Genomic DNA, 27,897 nt, shown 5'->3' with positions numbered 1-27,897 from the left:
TGAAGCGCATTATTTCTACTCACCATAATGCAGAATCAGTGGGAGCCCTGAGGGTGTCATTTGCCATGTCGCCTGCCACCAAATGCGGCTTGTCACTTGCCACGTCACTTGTCACCAAATGCGGATTGTTACTTGCCACGTCACCTGCCACACATTGCGGATTGCCACTTGCCACGTCACCTGCCACACATTGCAGATTGTCACTTGCCACACATTGCGGATTGCCACGTCACCTGCCACACATTGCGGATTGTCACTTGCCATGTCGCCTGCCACCAGATGCGGATTGCCACGTAGCCTGCCACACATTGCGGATTGCCACGTCACCTGCCACATATTGCGGATTGTCACTTGCCACGTTGCCTACCACACATTGCTGATTGTCACTTGCCACGTAGTCTGCCACACATTGCGGATTGCCACTTGCCACGTTGCCTGCCACACATTGCGGATTGTCACTTGCCACGTCACCTGCCACCAGATGCGGATTGCCACGTAGCCTGCCACACATTGCAGATTGTCACTTGCCAGGTCGCCTGCCACACATTGCGGATTGCCACTTGCCATGTAGTCTGCCACACATTGCGGATTGTCACTTGCCACGTCGCCTGCCACCAGATGCGGATTGCCACGTAGCCTGCCACACATTGCAGATTGCCACTTGCCATGTAGTCTGCCACACATTGCGGATTGCCACGTAGCCTGCCACACATTGCGGATTGTCACCTACTGTGTCACTTTTCTGCTACAGTGTTTTTTTGTTGAATCCAGAGTGAAGATAGGCAGCAGGGCTGTTTGGCGGGGGGCGTGACCGGATGGTGATGGCGGCGGTGTGTGAGGAGTGAGTGTGAGAGAGATGTGTGCTCTCACTGCACGCTGACGGGAGCTGGTATCAGCGGCGCCCGTGACATCCCCGTTTGATCTCCCTAACGGAGAAGGCTCTGGCTCGGTGTGCTGGGGGGACCTGCGGTGCCTAGCAGTGGTTGCTGATGGTCGGGAGAGGCAGAGTGTGGCGGAGCGGTGGGATCTTCCGAGCACCGGCGGTGTGTGGAGGAGTGTGAACGGAGGAGAGATTTCTCAGCTCAGCCCCTGGAGGTGAAACCCCGTGAGATCCGCTCGAGAGAGGAGCCACATTACTGAGACTGGGGATGAGGCACAGCCACTTCCAGGTAAAAGTCAGCTAAACCCAGCGAAGAAATTTAAAAGGCATAGATATATTATTATGCAGTGACTGTGGAGAGACGTTTTATTTCAAGCCAGATCCCCCCCATCATTGCTCCGTTTGAGCTGATTTAAAGGAGAAGTAAGAGGGGAGTTGTTGTGAACGTTGTATTATCCTTGGGGAAAGTGTTGCAGTAAAGAAAGAAATATATAAATACATATACTGGAAAAAAAATAGCTCCTGCTGCTGCTTTCCCTTTAAGAAATTAGTTCAAATTAACCCATTCATTCTTAAAGTTCTGGACCGACTGCGGAGTAGCTGAAGCCGACCTCTCCTCCTTTTTTTTTTTTTTTCCCGCCTTGGCCTAGGGAAATTTACCCCCCTTCAAAAAAGATATTGTTTTTTTTTTCCCTTCCCGGGGACACTTGCGGATCTGAACGATGTCTGCAAGGAGGAGGGGGGAGGAGCATGCCAGGCAGGAAAATGTGGGGGCGCAATCTTTGAGATCTGCCAAAGAAAAAGATAAAGAAAAAGACCCCCAGTTTACAGCAACAACAGCTGGGATAGCTGCTGCGGCCAAGTTGGAAAAATATGCCCATGCTCATACTCCCGATAATACGCCAACCAAGGGGGGACAGGGGAGTCTAGTGAAACCTCCAACGGATAGAAAGAGTCAAGGGCAACTGTCACAAGCAGGCGTAAAACAAATAAATAACAAAAATGCGGGTGCAATTGGAAGATCAGAGACAGATCCCATGCTGGTACACCCAATAAATGGTGAAGGAGAGCCGACGCTGAAGGAGGTCCTTGGGGCTGTTAATGTTTGTAAACAATCATTATTGGAGCTATGCGATCAAACAAGAAGTATTAAAGAAGAGCTGGCCTTTATACGGCAGGAACTTCAGTTAACGGTTGACAGATTAACAGCAGCAGAAGGTAGAATTTCTCAGATTGAAGATGAGGTGTATCCATTAAATCAAGAGGTCAAAGATTTAAAAATACAGATGGGCAAATATGAAGGGAAACTGGATGAATTGGAAAACAGACTCCGCAGGGACAATATAAGACTGGTAGGCCTCCCCGAGAAGTGTGAAGGCTCTGACATAGCTGAGTTTCTGGAAAAATGGCTTGTTGAAGTGTTTGGCAGAGAGTCTTTCTCCCAACAATTTGCTATTGAAAGGGCACACAGAGTTCCGCCTAGAATTATGCATCGGGGGGGTCAGCCTAGATCTGTATTAATCAAATTTTTGAATTTCCGGGATAAGGTTGTTTTGCTTCGGAGGGCCAGGGAGATGGGGAGTATCATCTACAAGGGCGCTAAAATCTCGTTTTACTCTGACTTTTCCCCTGATTTGCAGAAGCGCAGAGCAGAGTTTATAGAAGTCAAGCGTAGACTCCAGAAACTGGACATTACATATGCTCTGCTCTATCCGTCAAGGTTACGGGTAGTAGCATTGGGAGAGACTTTATTTTTTGACACGCCGGCAAGGGTAGAAGCATGGATGCAGGAGAAGGGAGATCAGTTATTGAAGAAGTGATGTGTTTTTCTTTTTTATATATGTATGTGTATGACCCCCTTTTCATTTCATTTATTCTTTTTTCCTTTTTGTTTTTCTCTCCTTTCCCCTCCCTCTTTTATCGGGAGAGGGGAAGATTAGCGAAGGGGGGATGTAACGGGTGCACTGTAAATGAAGTAAGGGAAGATGACACACTAAAGTCAGGGTGTAGAGAATGACACACAATATAGTAAGAATTTATGCTTGAGAAAGGGGAGGGTCAAAGGGGGGGGTTGTTGAGTATTGGGGGGGAGTGGGAGGTGGGTGGGGATGGAAGTATGAGAGACGGAGGGGGGAGGGGGGAGCATGAGGGTACGTGTGGGAGTGTAGCGGTCACGGTAAAAACCCCTAGGGGTAACCTAGATAGGTATGGAGAGGGTAGGGGGGAGGGAACAGGGAAGATGGAAGCATACAAAATTCAGGAAAAGGAAATAGGTAATACTCGCACAGTTATAGATGTCAATTCAAAAGTAATGAGTAAACACGGGGTAATGGTGTGTGTAGACAGAAGGTTTGGATCTCATGCTCACAAGAGGAGACTGAGAAGAGATGACACTAGGGAGTATAAAAGATGGTATAGCTTTATCAAAGTACTCACTAAGTGGGATTGCACTTTTCTTTTTACACCCCCCCCTTGCATTCGCCTCCTCGGCATGAACTATAGAGGGAGAAGTAGGGATTATTTCTGCTCAACGTCAGGGAATTCAGGCAATTTAAATGTTAATTTTGAGCCTTCAGGTTTTACTCTTTTTTCGCTCTTCTTTTTTCTTTTTCCACACCTCCTAGAGTTATGCAGTCCAGAGTTTTGAATATTGGCTCTTGGAATGTCCGAGGGCTGGGAGCCTCTGTAAAAAGAGCAGTAGTGTTTGACACCCTGGAAAAGTGTGGAGTAGGATTGATCTGCCTTCAGGAGACACACCTAATTAAAGAAACTATATTAAAAATTCAGAGTAGGAAATTTCAAGTCCAGTACCATTCAGTCCACACCTCTTATTCGAGGGGAGTGGCCGTGTTGGTAAGGAGAGAGGTGGCGTTCTCCTGTCGGCAGATCAATATAGACAAAGAAGGGCGGTTTATCTTCTTACACTGTGTAATTGAAAATCAGGAGTATGTTTTTGCAAATGTTTACATTCCTCCCCCATTTAAAATGGAAGTTTTATATTGTTTGATGGAATTTATAGCGGATAAATCGGGGATTCCTGTTATAGTAATGGGAGACTTTAATGAGGTTATAAATAAAAGCCAGGATAGGTTTCCACCAGGAATATATATGCAAACGGAGGCTGAGACCCGGCTGTCTCGATTTTTGCTGGAGGGGGGCCTGTCTGATATATGGAGAATGCGTAACCCGGACCAGTTACAATACTCATGTTTCTCAAGCTCATACTCCTCACTCTCAAGGATAGATTTAGTCCTTGGGAATGAGGAGGCAAGCCGTGTAGTAAAGGAAATAGTGTATCAACCTAGAGGGGTGTCAGATCACTCGCTAGTGACAGTTTCGGTAAATCTAGGAGGGATAAAGCCCCCAAGAGTATGGAATATGAATCCAGTGTGGTTTGAGCTAATTGGGGACCCCGAGAGGGTGCTGTTTAGTGTGGCAGAGTTTGTGGAGTTTAACAGCGGGTCTGCAGAGATAGGAGTAATATGGGACGCATTGAAGGCCTATCTTAGGGGTATTCTTATCCAACAGGTAGCGAATGTTAAGAAAACATCTAATGAATGGGAGAATAGGGTTAAAAGGGATCTAGTAATAGCAGAGAGAGCCTATATAGAAAACCCCACCCCAGAGAAAAAAAAAACATGGTTAGAGAAACAACTGGAACACAAGGTAGTGGTTATTAGGAAAATAGAGAATAAAAGATTGTTCCAGAAACAAGTGGAATATGGGGAAGGGGAAAAAGTAGGAAAGATGTTGGCACAGATTGTAAGAAGTAACTCCTCGCCATCCACTGTCCCAGTGATAAGGACTGAGAAAGGAGAAATATCAGCACAGAGCTCAGTGATTACTGATACCTTTAGGGTATTCTATGCCAAACTGTATTCTTCACGGGGGACAGAGGTTGGCGAGGATATGGATAGGTTCTTTTCGAATATCAAAATGCCTTCCCTAACAAAGGAGGAGAATGAGATAATGGAAGCCCCATTAACAATTGAGGAAATCCAGTGCGCAGTAGCAGCAATGGCTAATAAGAAATCCCCAGGGCCAGATGGTCTTCCTTTGGAAACCTATAAATATTACAGTAAAATATTGCTTCCAGAGCTCCTTAAAGTATTTAACTGGGCAAAAAAGGAGGGGAGATTGCCAACATCAATGACTGAGGCAACAATAATAGTCTTACATAAGGAGGGGAAGGACCCATTGGAAACACAGTCCTATCGACCCATTTCCCTTCTTTGTGCGGATGCTAAAATATTAGCCAAAGTATTAGCCATTAGATTGAATAAAATTATTTCCAGGCTGATACACCCCGACCAAACAGGTTTTATCCCGGGCAGAACTACAAGCACAAACATAAGAAGACTATATCTTAATATGCAGGTACCTATAGAGAATGATGGCAATAAGGCAATAATGGCCTTAGATGTAATCAAAGCCTTCGATAGTTTAGAATGGCCCTATATCTGGCGGGTACTGAGGGAATTTGGGTTTGGCCCTAATCTTATTGCATGGGTAAAAACTCTGTATAACGGCCCTAGTGCTAGAATCAGGGTCAATAATGAATATTCAGATAGGATTTTTCTAGAGAGGGGGACAAGACAGGGGTGCCCTTTGTCACCCCTGATCTTTGCCCTAGCAATAGAACCATTAGCTATTGCAATTAGATCTAGTAGGAATATGGTCGGTTTTCAAAGGAGGACGAGGGAAGAGAGGATAGCGCTATATGCGGACGATATTCTCCTCTTTCTGGGGGACACAGAGCAGTCCCTCAGACAAGGGATGAAACTTATTTCAGATTTCGGGAGGTTCTCAGGCCTGGAGATAAACTGGGAAAAATCAGTTCTTATGCCATTGGATAAAAGTAGGGCCCAAAGCCCAGGGACAGGTGCGCAGCTGGAAGTTGTGGAGCGCATGAAATACCTGGGGATACACATACAAAAAGATCCTAATAAATATATAAATGATAATTTGGTTCCATTAATAGCTAAATTCAAGAAGAAAATCGAAATCTGGAAAAGACTCCCATTATCGAATGCAGGGAGATGTAACTTGATTAAAATGGTATGGATGCCTCAGTTGTTGTATGTGTTACATAACTCCCCGATTTGGGTAGACATAATGTGGTTCAGGAAAATAGAGGTACTATTCCGAGAACTTATATGGAAAGGGGGAGTATCCAGGATAGCTCTACAAACTTTGCAATCACCTACAAGAAAAGGTGGAATGGCAGTTCCACATCCAAGGAGCTATTTTTTAGCAGCGCAATTACAACACCTGGACATGAGTGAGGAGATGGGTGGAGGAATTAATAAAGCCTTAATATTAACGGAGACACCCCATAAGAATATGGTAGAAGCTCTGGAGGCAAACTCATTTCCCAAAAAAAAAATACCCACAATAAAATTAGTAGTAAAGGTGTGGAAGGCAGTTAAGGCGATTAAAGGCCTGGGAGGCTTAACTCAGTACACCCCATTGTGGGACAACCGGAACCTGCAGGAAATGGAAGAAATAGGGGTATATAAAGATTGGGAAGTTAAAGGGATAGATAGGTTGGCCCAGTTATATACAGGGAAAATATTAAAAACATTTAGCGCTTTAAGATCAGAGTTTGATATATCCAAACAATCATTTTATAAATACCTTCAAATTAGACATGCCCTAGGGAAACAATTTAATAGGCAAGGTCCTGTGTGGAACAACTCCCCTATTTTTACCAGATTAAAGGCCCCAGTGAGGACAAAAGGATTTATAGCGGATGTATATCCAGTCATATGTGAAGGAAGTATAGGAAGCCCAGAAGGGTTCAAATGCAGAAGGAAATGGGAGGAGGAGTTGGGAATATTTACGGACGAACAGTGGAGGAAAATACTGGAGGATGGCTATTCAATTTCAGTCTCGCCTGCCCAGAAGATGTCACACCTAATGCTGCTACATAGGGCCTATTATACACCAAAAAGACTGTTTAGTTTTGGACGTAGAGCGGATGATAAGTGCCCTAGATGTCAAGAGTCTGGAGACCTGGCTCACATGTTCTGGCGATGCCCAAAATTGTTTCGCTACTGGTCAGAGGTTGTTACTACCCTGAATGAAACATTTGGTGTAGCGATCAGGGGGGATCCCAGGATGTGTGCTGGGCCTGGGTGAAGCAATAGGAAGATCGCGACATACCAATAAAGCAATACTGAGATGTCTGTTTCAGGCAAGAAAATTGTTAGCTCAAAGGTGGCAAGCAAAAAATGCTCCTTCAGTAGCGGACTGGCAGATAGCAACTATGGAGACAATATGGAAGGAGAGGGTGATATATTTGAGAAGAGGAAATTTTAAAGAATTTAAAAAGATGTGGAAACCCTGGCTGGATAGAATGAGATACCCAGAATGAGGTATGGGAGAGGTGAAAGCTGGGTAGAGAGAGAGGAAGTAGGAGGGGAAGGAGGATTATATGAGCAATGAGTGAAAAGAGGGGTTAGATAGAAGAAATATTGACACATCATGGATAGGAACGTTTTCTAAAGGTTTTTATTACTCATTAAAGTATTACTGTATTTGTAAAGGTGAAATAAGTGCTACACATGCTATAGAGAATGTTTTTCTTGCTTTTATTATGTAAAAGTATGTTGAAAATGAATAAAGATTATGAAATTTAAAAAAAAAGAAGATAGGCAGCAGAGAGATGATGTAATCTCTCTGCTGCACACAGCTTCCTGCACAGTGAGGGCGGAACTGGAGGGATGCAGGGCAGTGAGAGATGAAGTCATCTCCCTGCTCCCCTGCCTGCTGGCTTCCTGATTGGCCAGTAGCCCTCCTAAGCCGCCCCCCCCCCTCACCCGTCCACTCACCGGAACCGTTACCGGCCGCGCTGGCACCCGCGGAACCGGGCGCGCTGGTACCCGCGGAACCGGGAGCGCTGGTACCCGCGGAACCAGCCGCGAGTGTCATCAGCTGGCGGTATTCTCGGAGGGGGCAATTGACCCGTTGCCCCCCCTGGATCCACCCCTGTAACAGAGGGACCAAGCAGCAGAAAGAAATCACACTTGGATAGAAAGAATAGAAGGATGTACTTTGTACATATTTCATGTCTGAGGTTTACAACCATTTTATATGTCCACTGATTCTATGTAGCATTAATAAATGATGTGTAAATAGCAGGAATAAAAAGTTTTGCTTTATTTTTTCTCCCCAGAAGCAAAAAATGACCCAACCGCCAATGAAATTGAGCGCACAGTCTATGGGACATTTCCACCGGTCCTATCTAGCATAAGGTGACCAGATTTTTAAAATGAAATCCGGGGACATACTTTTTATTTACTAGTAATGGCGGAAATCAGCGCTCTCTGCCCATCGCTGCTGCCATCTGCACATCACCGCTACCGTCTGCCTCACAGCCTTTCAAGTCTTTCCCTCCGGGCCCCAGCTGCTACTGTATGGGGAGCGGAGAAAAATCACTCCACAAGGGAAGGCAAGGAGATAAGCAGGTAGGCGGCTGGCCGGGACTTGAGCCAAGGCAGAAGAACATGTGAGCAGAGCTGGGTGGGCATGCACCCAAAACTGAAGAAATATTCCCTCCGCTCCGACCAACACATGATCATCAAAAGGGGGCAGAGATAATGGAAAAAATACACCCCCTTAAGCTAGTAGGAGCGGCAAAGTGGGGGGGGGGGGGGTGTAGTTAAGATTTTTTTTTTTTATTCTGCACTGACTGTCTTTGAAATTGACCCAGCCCCTGTTCAAATCCAATCCGGGGACAAAGCTGGGAACAGACTTGGTCCGGGAACAGTGTCCTCAATCCGGGGACTGTCCCCGGAAACCGGGGATGTCTGGTCATCCTAATCTAGCATGGAGGAGAAGCCATGCTTATTTTCAATGGAAGATTTTACCATCCATGAAGAACTTGGACAGAGGTCCTATGTGGTGTTGGCCTTCAATCCCACCCTTCAACAGAAACTGGTGGTGAAGATCGTTCAACTGGGAAAATATGAAACTGTCAATACATTCGGGAGCATGACATACTGGGAAAAAAAAAATCAGGAACCATGCATATATCACTCATCTATTTGGAACATTCCAAACAGAGGTAAGTCTTTTTATGCATTTTCTCTTCTCTTGAAAGAAGATTCCGCATTGCATGGTCTGCTGGTGTGTGTCTTTTCTTATATTCCTCCACAAAGTCAAATGTCCTGCCCCAACGGGGCATAGAATTGATATAGAATGTTTTCTTAACCATTTTCTATGGACGTTTATATTTAGTTCACATGCTGCCATCTAGTGACCTTTTGTGGTAATGCATTTGTTTTCTTAAGTTTATTTTCCCTTATGTTATGACACGCTTCCTTTGTATGTAAAGCTCCACCCTTCATCCTGTTATTGTACTTCCTGTGTCATGGATGCAGCTTCAAGCCACATGTAGCAGGGCACATGTATTCTGCATTGTAAGCTACAGACAATATCTTTTGACTGCATAAATACTACAACCTATTCATCTGTTTGTATCCTGTCATCTGCTGTAACCTGTTCAGAAACCTGTAACCTGTTCAGAATAAAAGCATCTTGTAGATGGAATCGGTATTTGGCGAGTTCAAACTATCTGATGAGGATTGTCCTCAGTGATTGTCTCTTATACAGGCCGGGCGTAGAGGTCTCACAGGGATAGTTGCTTCACAACAATCAGAGTCAGAAAAGTCAAAAGATGTATAGAATTTCCACAGCCTGCTGTGTGTATGTGTCTGCGCCTGATCTGCAATCAAGCTCAGTGCCATCTTGTGAAGCACATGGTCGTATGAGTTTACTGCACCACATGTGAATGTTAAAAGCTGTTTCTCTACATTGAACTACGTTACCCCACCTGTCTAAACTGCTGTTCATCTTCTTAAAGAGACAGTACCCTTTCTTGTAAAAATGGGAAAAATGTCTAGACAAGACTCCATTTTGTGGCTGAACACAGATTCATCATGCCTCTGAACCCACAGATGTACAGGGAGCAGATTCTGCAGATGTTGCTGAACAGAGTGTATGACCCAAACACACAGTAAAACCGACACAGAAACTCAGAAAACTATGAAGCCACTAGAGATGAGTTCTCCAGCAATCTGTCAGACTTATGGGACAGAACTTCACACTGCATGTCAGTTTTGTCACACTTTAGCGATCAACCAGCTGAACTAAGACTCTATAGATCGCTTATGTGCCGCGTTTGAATGCTACCAGCGGCTGTTTGCAAAATACACAGCTTTCTTGCAGGATTGTAATATAGAAGACTCTTTGGCAGAATTGACCAAGGCTGATGCACTAAACCAACAAAGTGATCTCTTAGTGCAAAATGCCCAGTGTAAGGCAGAACTCTGCATTGCTCAACTGCAGGAGACCAGATCTCACACATCCACATCAACCAAGCACACTGCACGTTCTTCTAGATGCTCTCGCTCCAGAAGTTCAACATTAAGCGCCAAGCTCATAGAGGCCCGTGCAAGTATGGAAGCAAATAAAGTGCAAAGATCCTTTACTAGAAAGGAAGCAAAGATGAAAGCTCAACAAGCAGAAATAGTAGCAAAGATGAACGCTCAACAAGCAGAAACGGAGGCAAAGAGGAAAGCTCAACTGGCAGAACAAAAAGGACAAAGGAAAGCTCAACTGGCAGAACAAAAAGGCAAAGATGAAAGCTCAACAAGCAGAGGCAGATTCCCAATTAAAGATTCTCCAAATGGAAAAGGCAGAAGCAGCTGCCCTATCAAGGCTGAGAGTTCTCGAACAAGTAATGAGAGAAAGTGCTAACTTAGACTGGTCCATCCCAGCTGAACTGCAAGACCCAGTTGAACGTAGACATGTGCGATTAGTTTAGTACGAAACGAAAATTGGTACGAAACTCCGAAAATTCGCATGAATCCGAAATACGAATTTTTATGCATACGAATTCCGTATGAAATACGAAATTTCATTTACGATCCAAATTCATAACAAAAATTCTTAATTGTTACGAAAAGTTAACAAACCTAAAAGTTAAAAACCCAGGAAGTCACCACAGCACAGGGATGTTGGGAACCCCTCAATGATAAATTCATCATAATGAAAATTCATAATTGTTAAGAAAAGTTAATGAACCTAAAAGTTAAAACCCTAGGAAGTCAGCACAGGGATGGTGGGAACCCTACGGGAATTTCTATGTTTATGAATTTCATACAAAATTTCGTTAATGAATTTAGGATCCAAATTAACAAACATGATTGGGGTTTTGTTCACCAGAGGAAGTCAGCACAGCACAGGGATGGTGGGAACCCCTCATAATGAGCACCGCAGGTGTATACTCAGAGCCAGAAACTCAGCACAGGGTTGGTGGGAACCCCTCAATGGACACCGCAGGTGTACAGACCTGGGAACTCAGCACAGGGATGATGGGGACCCCTCAATGATAAATTCATCATAACGAACATTCGTAATTGTTACAAAAAGTTAAACCTAAAAGTTAAAAACCCAGGAAGTCAGCACAGCACAAGGATGGTGGGAATCCCTCAATGATAAATTAATCATAACAAACTTTCGTTATTTACAAAAAGTTGATAAATCAACAAAAAGTTGATAAATTCATCATAATGAATTTTTGTTATTTTAACGAAAAGTTTACGAATCTAACGAAAATTCGTATTTCGTACAAATCCAAATCGAATTTCGTTAAATACGGAACAAAACAAATTTTTTACTGGCGCCCATGTTTAGTTTAATGCACCAGTGAATATGTGCTAAAGCATAATACTACTGTGCATCTTACTAACACCGTTCTGACTCTCAACAGAGAGACCTCTCAGCTTCACGTCTACAACACAAGTGCATCTATGCATCATCACCTCTTGCTGACAACAAGGTGACTTCCAGTGACAAGTCGCAGCTCAAGCCACAGCCAGCACAAGTCTTAGGGACTACACCACAGTTGAACGCTCCTGCAACATCATTTCATCCTGGTAAACCTCACTCTACTTCAAAGAACGTTCCATAGGGACTTGCCGGTCCAAATATTACAAAAATATGAAGGCAAAGATGGGAGATCTTTAATAATAAAGTTTATGTTATATGGAAAAAAATGTACTATAGTTAATTTGTATCTCCCTAATTATGGACAAATAGAGAGTGGTACGAAAGCCCTATCGGACGCAATGAAGAAGGCGGAAGGAGTGGTAATAGTGGGTGGCGATATAAACTTTTTAATGGATGTAAAGAAAGATACTACAAATATTCAACTACAAAAAAAAAAAAATAATAACAATAGAATAAAGGAATTTAAGGATATACTGAAAAAAATATAAATTAACAGATATATGGAGGGCTCAACACCAAAAGGAAAAAAATATATATATATATAATGGGGAATACCAGAATCATAAACGTAGCCAGGGTCATCAACAGGAGGTCAGCAGTTGGGGACAGGGAACAAACAGGACAAGGAGAAGATGGATGAGTGGATAAAGCTGCAGGGCAAGGGTAAGGGTAACAGGAACACAGAAGGGACAGGTTCAAGTACAGGGTTCAGGTTCAGAGACAGGATCAGGTACAGGGCTCTCAGGTAGGGATGAGCTTTCTGTTCGGGTCGGACATGAGTTAGACTCGAACATTGGCTGTTTGCCCATTCGCCGAGAACCGAAGATTATTTGTGTCAAATTCAAGCAGCTAATAATGGTTCATAATGCACGGCGGGAGCACAGTGCATTGCTGTATGATGATTGGCCAGAGCATGCACCATGACCTGCATGCTTTGGCCCTCAGTGCCCTCAGCTAAGAGAGCCATAATTGGCCAAAGGCAGGGTGCCTTTTGCCAATCATGGCTTAGGGGGGACGCCCCACGCTATATAATGCCGCCTGCATGTCGGCCTCATGTAGTGCATCATTGGCGTGGACAGAGATTTTCATTTAGATTGAGCAGTCTCCTACATATATATATATATATATATATATCCACTGGATTCCACCACCACCACTGCCTGAGACCCAATTTTTCTGCCCTTGTTTAACAGGGGTAATTACAATTTTTGATCTAATATTTCACAGCAGGGCTCAATCCTGCACCTACCAAGAGTAACTGAGGGCTTACAGTGTTGTGGCACCCCCAAATGCCCAAATTGTTTGCCCCTGTTCAACAGGGGCATGTAATTTCAATTCTTGATTTAATATTTCACAGCAGGGCCCATTTCAGTGCCCACCAAGAGTAACTGAGGGCTTTCAGTGTTCTGGTACCACCAACACCTAAGGCCCAATTTTCTGCAGAGTATATAGGGCAAGCCGTATAGTATATACAGGCGGTCCCCTACTTTCAAACATCCGACTTACAAATGACTCGTACTTACAAACGGAGGGAGACAACAGGAAGTGAGAGGAAATCTACCCCTAGGAAGAGAGATTCTCTCCTATAAGAGTTAATATGGGAAAAAGGTGTCTCCACTGATGCTTTATTACCAATCCTTGTTTCCCTAATAACTCCAAATTTTCAAAATCCAATTGTCATTGGGACAGAAAGTGAGGTGAAATCTTCTGAACAGGGGCACAGACAGCAAAACAAATGTTACAGGGGTGATAACCCTTCCCTATGTTATCCAAAAAGCTTAAAAATAGATTTTTTTGGCTGGATCTACACTTACAAAATGTACCTGTTCCAAATTACAGATTCAACTTAACAAACCTACAGTCCCTGTCTTGTTTGGGCCGCCTGTATACTGCTGTTCAGAGTATATAGGGCCTGGGGGCCACATGCCTTTTTTTTAATTTGGGTGTGGGGTTCCTCTTAATATCCATACAAGACCCAAAGGGCCTGGTAATGGGGTGGGGGGGTACCCAGGTGGGGGGGTACCTATGCCGTTTTTCTCAATTTTCATTACTATTGCCAGGACCCGACATTACATTACAGCAGTTTTAAATTACTTTTATTCCTTTAGAAATGTCATTTTGTGTAGGGACTGTTCTAAACATGGGAAACAAGCAAGCGCCACTTTACAGGCATACTATTGTCACCCCCCAGGTACAATATTTAAAGGAATATTTCAATTTTTTCTCTTTAAGCATTATTAAAATCGCTGCTCCCGAAAAACGGCTGTTTTTTTAAAACTTTTTTTTGCATTGATATATGTCCCCTAGGGCAGGACCCGGGTCCCCAAACACTTGATTTTTCACTTTTAGGTCCCATAGATTTTAACGGTGTTCAAATGTTTGTGTAAACTTTCGGTCCGTTCGCATGTTCTGCCACGAACTGAACCAGGGGGGTGTTTGGCTCATCCCTACTCTCAGGTTCAGGTCAGGGCGCAAGGAAGCTACCAAGACAACTATGTGGGTGTGTGGGCGGGTACTTATACACATCTCCTGCAATCATGCTCAGTTGACGCCTGATTGCAGGAGATGATGTCGGCTCCACACTGCCAGGAACCACCTGCTGGTCGATGCCAGTACTGCGGCCCAAGGATAAAATAGTACCACCAGCAGGAGACAGCTCCCCTGACAGTTCCAGACTGCCAGGAGACACCCGCTGGTGGCCATCAGGTCCCAAAGCCTTTGCGGGTGCCAGAAAGTGATGTCTGGGCCCGGTTCATGGACATTCAAGTGGAATGAAAGCTGGGAAGTGCCATCTATTGAGATCGAGTCTTGGTTGTAAGGGCGGGTCGACCGACCAGTAGTCATTCGGCCTCTGTCAGAGAGGAGGGAGATAGGAGGAGGTTGCTGGATCCCCGCTTCTATGTGTGAGGAGGACTGCTGTGCCGTGCAGCCACCATAGAAGCAGCCACGAGGACTGCAGGAAGTGGCAGGGTTGTGAGTGGTTTTCCTTTTTTGACATTTTTTTGCAGGGACAGCCTTTGCCTATCACCCAGTGTGCCTGATGGAAGGACTGTTGATCATGGACGCTTTGGGTGTACTGTCCTTGCCCACCTCTTTGCATTCTATTGTCCAAGGAGGGGCCCCTCCTATCAGGAGCAAAAGAAGGACTGGTTACAAATTGTTCATATATGTTTGTTATTGTTCTGTTTCAGGGTTATGTAGTTCCCTTCTGACAGAATAATAGCAAGCGGGAAATATATGTGGTGGTGTTTCTCTGCTGGAGGGATCATAACCCCCTTCCAGTAGGGATGTATAGTGTACAGTTAGCATATAAGTGTAGGATGTGATGCATTATGTCTTCTTTTAGGACCTTCAGAGATGGGACGGCTGTCCATCTCCATTGCTCCAGAGGACAAGAAATTTGTGAGTCAGAGTATTCTTCCTGCGGGAGCAATGCTTTGACTCAAAAGAGTTTCAAATATCTAGCTGCAGGGGCCTCTATTTAGGGTTGTATATTGGAAATGTACATTGTATATGCGTGGCAAACATTGTACATATTTATTTTTGTACGTAATTTATTTGTACCATAGCCCTGTCCAAATGACTTCCCTTTCCCCATCCAACTAATTCATGGGATGCCCTTGCTCCTAGGACCAGTAGCCATTTTTCTATTTTTCACAGCTGGGGACCAGCTGTATTCTGGTGGGGGGTGAGTGGGGCACCCTCTACCTTATGTCGGTAGGTGCTAGAGTAGTGGGTTTGTTTTGTACTGTCAGCGCAGGTAAATTTAGGTAGGCCTATGCTGTGAGCTAGGCCTGTTTTGATCTGCGTGGCACGGAAGTGGTTTAGTGTAGCAGCAGGTGACTGACATGGGCTTCAGCTCTTGGGCACCTCCTCTGGTCCTCTGGTGTTGTTTTGTAGTCAAATCCTTGCAGCCACAAGGGCTGGCAGGATTTGCATTGGCATAGTTGCCAACAGTCCCGATTTTCCCAGGACAATACCGATTTTGGGACCCTCGTCCCAATCGGAGGCCATCCCAATTCAGGATTTTGCCTTTTGTCCATGGAAAAACGGGAATGTTTGGCTCTGCCTCCAGCAGTTCCGGCTCCTGGCTCCATCAAAATGGCTGCCGGCATGAAAGCTCTTTTCCCTTGTGTTCAGCTACATCTCCTCTCATTCCTTGTGTTCAGTGTAGAGGGGAGGGGCCAGTCCGTGCAGTCAATAAATCAGATTCTCTCTTCACAATTCTTCAGCCGGGGTTAGCTGCACAGATCGGCCCCTCCCCTCTCTGAACATGAGGAAGGAGAGGAGATGTAGTCTGCATATCAGTCAGCGACCCATGAAATACACCAGAAGTTCAATGGAAAGACAAGGCATTGTCATCACTCTACTAGAAACTGATGGAGGAGGCTGAGCGAGATGCCACTTAGGGTACCTGCTATCCAAGATCAGTACTGCTTACCTATCAAAGTACATAGCCCCTCTTACTGACCATTGCCTGCTGAATGACAGAGGAGAATTTTACAGAAGACAAGGCATGATCAAAGACACCTAGACCATACATCCAAATTCAGGAGGATGCAGCAATGGCAAAGGTTAGGAGAAAGGTTAAAGATACCTGATAGGAACACAACAATGGCTCACCTGCCTTCAGGATCAGATCTATTACTGTCTAGAGACAGTAATGCAGGTGTAACGACATATTTGGCAACCCATTGCAGTTTGCTACGGAAGTGACATTCCGTCGCCGCCATCTTGCTACACCCTACACTCATCCACAGTAAGGACACACGAAGAAGGGAGAAAGCGGACATCTTGTTACACCCAACGGAGTTTTGCATTTTACACGTATTTATAACAGTAAACTGCGTTTATATAGTGAAATACAGGACTTAGAATTCCGTCGCACTGGTTAGATGTTGAATTTTAAAAGCAGCAAACTTCTGTGAGATTGGTAAACCTGTGAGCGCCTAGAGGCGATTCAGTTCGCATTGTGCGCTATACAAGTATTTCATTCATTCATGAGATGACCAGGGATACCGCTGCTTTTAAAATTCAACATCTAACTAGTCAGACTGAGTTCTAAGTATTGTATTTCACTATATAAACTCACTTTACTGTTATAAATACGTGTAAAATGCAAAACTCCAGTGGGTATAACAAGATGTCCACTTTACCCCTTCTTAGTGTATCCTTACTGTGGACGAGTGTGGGGTGTAGCAAGATGGCGGCGACGGAATGTCACTTCCGTAGCAAACTGATAGGTCACCGAAAATGCCGTTACACAGGCAATGTAAATAGACAGGCTGCTTGCTGGTGATCAGAGCTGTGTCTGGCTATCCTCTGAATACTTTTTTAATTTTATTTTACTTTTTTTTATCACTTTTATTCCTATTACAAGGAATGTAAACATCCCTTGTAATAGGAATCATTCATGACAGGTCCTCTTTATGGAGAGATGTGGGGTCAATTAGACCCCACATCTCTCCTCCAGGCTGGAAAGCATGAGATTGTGAAAAAAATGTCACCGGTCCCATGCTGACAGCTGTGATCGCGGCTTTGTTTACTTCCGGGAATGCCCGGGCCTCCAACGGTCAGAGATGACTGGTCACCGGAAATCTCTATCGTCATCATCCGGCGCCAGACGATTCTTTCTCCAGGTCCCCGATGGAACGGGAGAGCCCAGAGAAGCAACGGATGGCAGCAGGAGGGGGGGACGTCCCCTCCCGTCACCTGTAAGAACAATCAAGCGGCGCAACTGCCGCTATGATCATTCTTATGGTGCACAGAATCGCCGGCTGACAACAGAGTTCTGAATGATGCCTGTGGCTGCTGGCATCATTCAGATATTCCCACTGAAAGTCCAGGATGTCATATGACAGCCTTGGGCGGGAAGTGGTTAAACTCTGGAATACATATATTTCTATTGTGGTGTAGGACCTGCTGTTGTCCCTCCATCCCTCTCCCCCCCTTTCCCTCTCCATCCCTCATTCATCTCAGACTCTAACCACACACCCTTTGAGACCAACTCATTTACGCCATGCCCACTATGTTGCATAAACCACGCCCGTTTTTTTCAATGCCACGGCTACAAACGCATGCCTCACCCCCTAATTATATTGTGACTCCACCTACAGCCAAAAAAAAAATTTAGGGACACTTTTTTTAACAATGTTGGCAACTATGCATTGGGCGTGCTGGGATCAGTAGTCCACCAAGTGTCAGTTAGCACATTTATTCTTCTCAACTAAAACAGTTGCTACCACAGAGGGGACTGCAAACCCCTGCCTGTAAAGGGCTATTAGGAAAACGCTAGGACTTATTCAGAGTGAGGCCTAGCTATGTGCTATCGGTGACAGGAACCTAGATTTGGACAGTGAAGTGAAGCAAGTGATCTCAAGTAGTGGACTGTAGGAAATATGTAGAGGAAGAGACTGTCATATTTAGACTCAACCAACATTGATTTCATTAAGAAGTACTCATTATCTGGGCATCCCATGTCCCCTTTTCCCCATCCAAGTTTAATCCCCTAATAAAAACAAGCAAGAGACTGTTCATTGTCTAGGAAAGTATGCCAAAACGGATGTATGGCCAGCAGGGTCAAATGTGTGGATTCTAGAACACGTAGTGACCCCACGAGGGCACCGCTACACGTGGTTGGAGATTTTGGCGAGTTGGAGTTTTCAGCAGAACAGTTAATCACGTTAGGTAACGGAAGTGATGTTCTGTCAGCTGCACATGCGTGTTCCACTGCAACCAGGCGGCAGTGGATATTTTACTATACCCAGCTACGTTTTGAATTTCACAATAATTTTAACATTAAACTGAAATAAAATAAATATAGTACATATTGACATCTGTCATACTGTTTTGATGTTACATTTTGAAAGAAGCTGGACGCCAGGAGGAAGGTGGCAGAGACCATGTCGGTGCACTCCGCAGCGCTAAACCTTTAAGCTTTCAAAATTAAACATCCAACCAGTATGAAAGATGTCAATATACAATATTTGTTTATTTACGCTCAGTTTATTGCTAAAATTACTTTGAAATTCTAGACGTAGCTGGGTGTAGTAAGATCTCCACTGCCGCCTTCTGAACATCACTTCCATTACCTAATTTGTTGGCGATTCTGACGGAAACACAGGCACCGACACCAATGCAGGTGGCTTTGATTGCAATTACTTATACCAATACTGGGAGCTATGACTGCTGCTACTGACACCCAAGCTGGGGGCCCTTATAACAGGCACTGATACCAATGCTGGGGGCTATTATTGCAGGCACTGACACCAATGGAAAGGGTTATGACTGCTGCCACTGACACCAATGTCAGGGGCTGTTACTGCAGACACTGACACCAATGGTGGGAGCTATTATCACCACTTATTACACCAATGCTGAGGACTATTGTTGAAGGTACCGTACTTGCATCAATGCGCTGGGCTATGATTGCCACCAGTGACATTTCCTCTCCCTTCCCAACCTCTCCCTTCCCATCCTCTCCTTTTCCATCCTCTCCCTTCCCATTGTATACTTTTCCTTCCTCTCCCTTCCCATGCTGGGTGCTCTTATTACAGGTACTGACATCAAACTGGGGGCTATTATTGCAAACACTGACACCAATGCAGGGGGCTATTACTGCAGGCAATGACATCAATGCAGGGGGCTATAAATACCTCCAAAGACACCATTGCAGGGTGCTATTTTTGCAGCCACAGACACCAATACTGGGGCCTATTAATGCAGGCACTGACACCAATGCTGGAGGCTATTATTACAGGTACTGACATCAAACTGGGGGCTATTATTGCAAACACAATGACACCAATGCAGGGGGCTATTACTGCAGGCAATGACACCAATGCAGGGGGCTATAATTACTTCCAATGACACCATTGCAGGGTTCTATTTTTGCAGCCACAGACACCAATACTGGGGCCTATTAATGCAGGCACTGACACCAATGCTGGAGGCTATTATTGCAGGCACTGACTGCAATAGCGGAGGCTATTATTGCCAACACAGTGACACCATTGCTGGGTGCTCTTATTGCAGGTACGGACACAAATACTGCAGGTTATTATTGCCACGGCAGACACCAATGCTGAGGATTATTTTTGCAGATGCTGACATCAATGCGGGGGGTTATTATTGCCACCACTGACACCAATGGTGGGGGCTGTTACTGCAGACACTGACACCTATGCTGGGAGCTATTATCACCACCAATGACATCAATGCTGGGGGCTATTATTGCAAGTGCTGACACCAATGCTATTAGTGTAGCACCCTGATGTTTAGGCAGGGTTGCTAGTAAATTTACCTGCCAGGTATAGTTGCCTTGGCCAATTGATAGGAGATCAATTGATTTTAATTCTTTGGTTGTACTTTAAATTTGACATTGAAAATTATAAAGAGAAACTACTGTAATAATATAATGTACCCAATAACTTCAAGTGATAAAAATCTTGCGAGCTACCAATAATATATTAGGCTGAAAGCCTTGAAAAAAAGCATCCTGTTGATGCAAGGAAATGTAATAATAATGCCTTTTAGCTACTGACACACTCCAATATGTTGTGTTTAAAGAGGGATTCCACCTAAAAAAAAAAAAAATATTAAAAGCCAGCAGCTATAAATACTACAGCTGCTGACTTTTAATAAATGGACACTCACCTGTCCCGGCTTCCAGCGATGCCGGCAGCCGAGGCCGATCGATCGGCTCTCGGCTGCTGCCGCAACCATTCTAGGTGAAGGAATCAGGAAGTGAAGCGGCTTCACTTCCCGGCTCCCTACTGCGCATGCGCGAGTCGCGTAGCGCAATAGGAATTGTCCACGCTGTCACTGGGACCAGTGTGAGTCCCAGCAGACAGCACGGCAGGACAGTAAATGACAGACTCCCATGCAGGGGCGGATCCAGGGGGGGGGGGGGCAACGGGTCAATTGCCCCCTCCGAGAATACGGCCGGTTCCGCGGGTCCAATCGCGGCCGGTTCCGCGGGTACCCGCGGGCCGGTTCCGTGGGTCCAATCGCGGGCGGTTCCGCGGGTACCCGCGGCCGGTTCCGCGGGTCCAATTGCGGCCGGTTCCGTGGGTCCAATCGCGGGCGGTTCCGCGGGTACCCGCGGCCGGTTCCGCGGGTCCAATCGCGGTCGGTTCCGCGGGTACCTGCGCGGCCGGTTCCGCGGGTACCCGCGCTTAGTGGACGAGTGAGGGGGGGCAGCTGGGCGGCTTAGGAGGGCTGCTGGCCAATCAGGAAGCCAGCAGGCAGGGGAGCAGGGAGATGACATCATCTCTCACTGCCCTGCATCCCTCCAGTTCCACCCTCACTGTGTAGGAAGCTGTGTGCAGCAGAGAGATTGCATCATCTCTCTGCTGCCTATCTTCACTCTGGGACCCAACAAAAGACCATCAGTAGGTGACAATCCGCAATGTGTGGCAGGCTACGTGGCAAGTTGCAATCCGCAATGTGTGGCAGACTACGTGGCAAGTGGCAATCCGCAATGTGTGGCAGGTGACGTGGCAAGTGACAATCCGCAATGTGTGGCAGGTGACGTGGCAAGTGACAATCTGCAATGTGTGGCAGGTGACGTGGCAAGTGACAATCCGCAATGTGTGGCAGACTACGTGGCAAGTGGCAATCCGCAATGTGTGGCAGGTGACGTGGCAAGTGACAATCCGCAATGTGTGGCAGACTACGTGGCAAGTGGCAATCCACAATGTGTGGCAGACTACGTGGCAAGTGGCAATCCGCAATGTGTGGCAGACTACGTGGCAAGTGGCAATCCGCAATGTGTGGCAGGTGACGTGGCAAGTGACAATCCGCAATGTGTGGCAGGTGACGTGGCAAGTGACAATCCGCAATGTGTGGCAGGTGACGTGGCAAGTGACAATCCGCAATGTGTGGCAGACTACGTGGCAAGTGGCAATCCACAATGTGTGGCAGACTATGTGGCAAGTGGCAATCCGCAATGTGTGGCAGGTGACGTGGCAAGTGACAATCCCCAATGTGTGGCAGGTGAAGTGGCAAGTGGCAATCCGCAATGTGGGTCAGGCAACGTGGCAAGTGACAATCCGCAATGTGTGGCAGGTGACGTGGCAAGTGGCAATCCGCAATGTGTGGCAGGCTACGTGGCAATCCGCATCTGGTGGCAGGCGACGTGGCAAGTGACAATCCACAATGTGTGGCAGGTGACGTGGCAAGTGGCAATCCGCAATGTGTGGCAGACTACGTGGCAAGTGGCAATCCGCAATGTGTGGCAGGCTACGTGGCAAGTTGCAATCCGCAATGTGTGGCAGACTACGTGGCAAGTGGCAATCCACAATGTGTGGCAGACTACGTGGCAAGTGGCAATCCGCAATGTGTGGCAGGTGACGTGGCAAGTGACAATCCGCAATGTGTGGCAGGTGACGTGGCAAGTGACAATCCGCAATGTGTGGCAGGTGACGTGGCAAGTGACAATCCGCAATGTGTGGCAGACTACGTGGCAAGTGGCAATCCACAATGTGTGGCAGACTACGTGGCAAGTGGCAATCCGCAATGTGTGGCAGGTGACGTGGCAAGTGACAATCCCCAATGTGTGGCAGGTGACGTGGCAAGTGGCAATCCGCAATCTGGGTCAGGCAACGTGGCAAGTGACAATCCGCAATGTGTGGCAGGTGACGTGGCAAGTGGCAATCCGCAATGTGTGGCAGGCTACGTGGCAATCCGCATCTGGTGGCAGGCGACGTGGCAAGTGACAATCCGCAATGTGTGGCAGGTGACGTGGCAAGTGGCAATCCGCAATGTGTGGCAGGCTACGTGGCAATCCGCATCTGGTGGCAGGCGACGTGGCAAGTGACAATCCGCAATATGTGGCAGGTGACGTGGCAAGTCACAATCCGCAATGTGTGGCAGGCTACGTGGCAAGTGACATTCCGCAATGTGTGGCAGGTGACGTGGCAAGTGGCAATCCGCAATGTGTGGCAGGCTACGTGGCAATCCGCATCTGGTGGCAGGCGACGTGGCAAGTGACAATCCGCAATGTGTGGCAGGTGACGTGGCAAGTCACAATCCGCAATGTGTGGCAGGCTACGTGGCAAGTGACAATCCGCAATGTGTGGCAGGTGACGTGGCAAGTAACAATCCGCATTTGGTGACAAGTGACAATCCACATTTGGTGGCAGGCGACATGGCAAGTGACATCCTCAGGGCTCCCACTGATTCTGCAATATGGTGAGTTGAACCATTTAATTTTATATTACAATGTATTAATAGAAATAATGCGCTTCAATCATCCTGACACCATAACAACCATGGTGCCGTAATGATTGAAGCGCCAATACCAGCCATTTCCCATATAAATTGCCCCCCAAAAAACATATTTTATAGCAGTGCCCCTCCCGAGATTAGACTCTGGATCCGCCCCTGCTCCCATGGGAGTCTATGCCTGGAAGTGGGTGTAAATAACCTGTCTTTGACAGGTATCTCCACCCCCCCTCCCCCCTGTAAGGTGCCAATTGTGACACCGGAGGGGGGGAGGGTTCCGAACAGCAGAAGTTCCACTTTAGGGTGGAACCCCGCTTTAAATTAAACAATTATATATAAATATTGTGCTGTGCTGTGTAAATATCTCTACATAATACTGCAAACTAAATATTCAAACCTGCCATCAATCCATAAAATGCAATTGTAGACACTCACTCAGGATGGACTGGTGTCTTTATTCAACCTTACTATGTAACACAATGAATATAAAACAATTCCAATTCATATGGTGCAAATACAAAAGAATACATAAAAATATAGAATATTTAGATGTGTTATAAATATTCCAGTGCAATAAATCAATGTGAACAATTTTTACACAAAAAAAATGCAATCCTTAAATGATCAATCTATATATAGTGCTTCCAAAGAACATTCAAGGAGGGATTGTGCTATATATATATATTCCAGTCCAATAAATCAATGTGAACAAATTTTATACATAAAAAGATTCAATCCTTAAACAATCTATATATGGTTAAAATTAAATGAATAGATGCGGCGCTACCTAAAAATGCATAAATATAAATAAATAAAAGGTGGAATGTCCAAATGGGACTATAGTGCAAATGGAATACTATCCCACTACAGTGATAAATGGTGAAAATGCGAATAAAGCATGTATTGTGCAATAAATAAAATTAAAACCCTGCATACATATTCCAAGTGAATACAGGAATACAAATAAAGTTAAAAAATATGTGAAAAAAATATATATAATATCAATCCAGTGGCTGTGTGCAAAAATGCAATAATAGCAAGTGATTGTCCACAGAACATGCATAAATATTTATAAACTTTTAAAAAACACAAAGTCCATGCAAAGAATGTAGAAGTGATTTCCAAAGGTGCCAATCCACTGCAAACTTCAGTGCCTATTATGTGCACCACCTATTTCCCCCAGCCTCTCACCTCCAATGAATGGTAAAAGGGCGCTGTATGTAAAAATGCTGCTGAGTCCTTGTCCATCCAGCCTCAGTATTCTACCGCTGTTAGTGTATCGCTGTATATTGCTGTGTGCTAGCAGTTATTATTCTCCCAATTTCTCCAAAGGTATCCAGTAAGTATGGAATGGAAGAAGACAAGGGGGGCTTTCATGTGTAGTATCTAATAACAATTTATTAATAAAAGATATCCACACTTACATGAGAGTAGACACAGGAATACACTCGGCAGACGTGAACTTCCGGTTTCGGCCGTAACCGGAAGTAGTATGTGCGACACCAAACTCCTTCCCTGACGCGTTGCGTCACACCTCGTGACTTTTTCAAACCCTTTGAAAAAGTCACGAGGTGTGACGCAACGCGTCAGGGAAGGAGTTTGGTGTCGCACATACTACTTCCGGTTACGGCCGAAACCGGAAGTTCACGTCTGCCGAGTGTATTCCTGTGTCTACTCTCATGTAAGTGTGGATATCTTTTATTAATAAATTGTTATTAGATACTACACATGAAAGCCCCCCTTGTCTTCTTCCATTCCATACTTACTGGATACCTTTGGAGAAATTGGGAGAATAATAACTGCTAGCACACAGCAATATACAGCGATACACTAACAGCGGTAGAATACTGAGGCTGGATGGACAAGGACTCAGCAGCATTTTTACATACAGCGCCCTTTTACCATTCATTGGAGGTGAGAGGCTGGGGGAAATAGGTGGTGCACATAATAGGCACTGAAGTTTGCAGTGGATTGGCACCTTTGGAAATCACTTCTACATTCTTTGCATGGACTTTGTGTTTTTTAAAAGTTTATAAATATTTATGCATGTTCTGTGGACAATCACTTGCTATTGCATTTTTGCACACAGCCACTGGATTGATATTATATATATTTTTTTCACATATTTTTTAACTTTATTTGTATTCCTGTATTCACTTGGAATATGTATGCAGGGTTTTAATTTTATTTATTGCACAATACATGCTTTATTCGCATTTTCACCATTTATCACTGTAGTGGGATAGTATCCCATTTGCACTATAGTCCCATTTGGACATTCCACCTTTTATTTATTTATATTTATGCATTTTTAGGTAGCGCCGCATCTATTCATTTAATTTTATCCACGTATTTTTGGTGTTGAGATCACCGTTTTTTTGCTGGCTGCTTCCTGTGTATGTAATTTATATTCATTTAGTCCTATAGTTAACTGCTAGGTGGAGCGCATTAGTATTTCTTTATATAATCTATATATGGTGCTTCCAAAGAAAATTCCTCAGTGACTTGTGGGGTGAATAATAGCGGTGTGTGCATTTCTTATGGGGCACTATTTTCTAAGAAGCACAGAACAATTTGAAGGAGCACATTCTCACTTTATTGGACTTTTTCTATACACCAGGGTTTTAAAGGACAGTATATGCATGTTTCTGAGGCCAGTTTCACAGCAATACTATATACCAGTTATATATGTTGCATTTTTGGCACAAAAATGTTACTTTAAATTGCAGATTTTGCACAGGAAAAGTTAGTGCTTTTCTATTTTTTTTTTCAGTTTGAATGCACATAGCTTCTAAGCCCTTGTACACACGGTTGTACATACCGACGGAAGGTGTCCAACGGACCATGTTGTCGGATAATCCGACTATGTGTGGGCTCCATCGGACTGTTTCCGGACTATCTGACGGACCAAGTTTTCCAACTTGTCTATAAAATTTTCCGATCGGACTTTCTCCGATTGTGTGTAGAAAATTCCGATCGGACAAGGTGCCATGCATGCTCAGATCAAATTCTGAAACCAAAGCTATTGGCTACTAGCCTGAACGTAGTCCCGTCTTAACGAAACATCACATTAAGTACGATCAGATTTTCTGACAACTTTGTCCGACTGTGTGCATGCAACAGTTTCGGACAAAATCCGATGGATTTGGTTGTCGGAATGTCCGACCGCGTGAACAAAGGCTAACAGTATGCATTATAAATAAGCGATCAGTAAGTTTACGCAGTTGGATATCCTTTACATATTCTATTTTCTGCACTTATTTGTCACTTTTTGCATTAAATGCACCCGTGGTATACACACCCCTCAAGTATCTAGAGGTGCAGATTACCTTTTAATAAGAGCAGCGCCATATCTATCCTTCCTTTTTTCAAATTTTTTCTAGATTTACCTTAGGGTAAATGTATTGATAGAGGCTGCTGCTCTTCAAATATTTTACATTTTAAATTTTCATTTGTACCATAAGCACAGGAATCAAATCTTTCATAGTGTTCCTAAAGCTGGCCATAGGTGGTTAGATTTTGTTGAAATGTTTACAGAAAAGTTATTCAACAGAACATTCTAGTTGACATCGAGTCATCTAATTTCATTTGAAAGCCTTTAAAATGTCATCTAGACCTGCTATTTGAATGGAATCCAAGACATGTTCAATAGTTTTTTTATTACAATATGTGCCATTTTTCCCCAAATGAAAAGTACATTCACAGTCAGAATTTCTCTTGTTTGTTTCGGTAAGATTTTCCATCCAACCCCTTTGAATTTCTCATCACTACGGTTGAAAACGCACATCGATTTGACTCCACTAGCTATTAGAAAATAAAACAAATGTTCCAAAAATGAAAACTGTTGTATGGTCAGTTGACTGGTAAAATGGCTGCAGGCCTGGAAGGGGACTTGTTTTGTTAAAAGTTTGTAATATTACATGCTATACAGTCATTGCTTACACAATTCCATGACTTACTTGCTATATGGCTGACTAGAAGAAGAAGGATCATCCTGTAAGCTGGACAGGACCTTTGTTGCATGGTGTCTGTCCCTCTGTACCGTAATCTCCTTTTGTGATAATGTCCAGCTCCTGCGTGCTTATATAAGGGGGTCATGAACTGCGGGGAAAAAGGTACATGATGAGGAAATAGGCTGTTTTCCCAAGAACTGTTTACTGGCAGGAGATGAGATTACACAATTATAGACAGACAGATATTATTCCGGATGTCATTCAAAGGAAATAGTGCAGCTTTCTACAGCAGTTCAGACACCTCACCCTTCCCCAATGGCAAACTGGATGGTTGTAATTGGTCCTCCATTTTTCCTAGAAACAACAGACACTGACAGGAGTTTTTCACCATCTTTTAACATGAATACCAGTAGTGTCAATCAACAAAGTCATATCCTCTATCACTCATGGTGGGCAGTACCAACACTGAATCCAACCCATTAAAGTGAGTAGTGTCTGGCTACATTCAACACATGCCAATGCTAGGACCTGTGAAAAATAAGGTATGTGAATAGAAGCAGTTTACAGTGGTATGTTGCATTTGTTGGAGGGGCGGACTTATCTGCGCCCATGCACATTGGGGCACCATCAATGCCCGGGACCAGGCGTGGACTGCAGTCATGTGAAAAAAACGAACATTAAGGTAGTTCCCTAGAGATGAACCTTCACTGTGTGCAGTAAAGAAAAACTGAGTTCCTCTGAAAAGTACTGTCCTGTGTAGGGATGAGCCGCACACCCCCCAGTTCGGTTCGTACCAGAACCTGCGAATGGACCGAAAATTTGCCCGAACTTTAGAACCCCATTAAAGTTTATGAGACTTGAACTTTCAAAATCAAAAGTGATAATTTTAAAGGCTAATATGCAAGTTATTGTCCTAAAAAGGGTTTGGGGACCCGGCTTCTGCCCCAGGGGACATGTATCAATGCAAAAAAAAGGTTTTAAAAACTGACATTTTTTCGGGAGCACCGATTTTAATGATGCTTAAAGTGAAAAAAAAAAGTG

At 44.7% G+C, this 27,897-nt stretch overlaps 1 protein-coding gene across 1 annotated transcript in view; it reads right to left on the bottom strand.

Moving 5' to 3' along the window:
* Nucleotides 1-27,018, bottom strand: part of LOC143983497 (complement factor B-like) — a 129,107-nt gene extending 102,089 nt beyond the window's left edge. Inside the window, exon 1 of the mRNA XM_077483258.1 lies at nt 26,863-27,018. Within this exon, the coding sequence (XP_077339384.1) occupies nt 26,863-27,001 (139 nt within the window). The 5' untranslated portion in view covers nt 27,002-27,018. The remainder of the gene's footprint in view (nt 1-26,862) is intronic.
* Between the last annotated feature and the right edge of the window lie 879 nt (nt 27,019-27,897).

Source organism: Lithobates pipiens, unplaced genomic scaffold (genome assembly GCF_037356315.1).
Source record: "Lithobates pipiens isolate NorthernLeopardFrog02 unplaced genomic scaffold, aLitPip1_a1.2 Scaffold_1, whole genome shotgun sequence".
NCBI classification, from domain to species: Eukaryota; Metazoa; Chordata; class Amphibia; order Anura; family Ranidae; genus Lithobates; species Lithobates pipiens.
The sequence above is the reverse complement of the archived record's forward strand: the minus strand, read 5'-3'. Positions and strand labels throughout refer to the sequence as shown.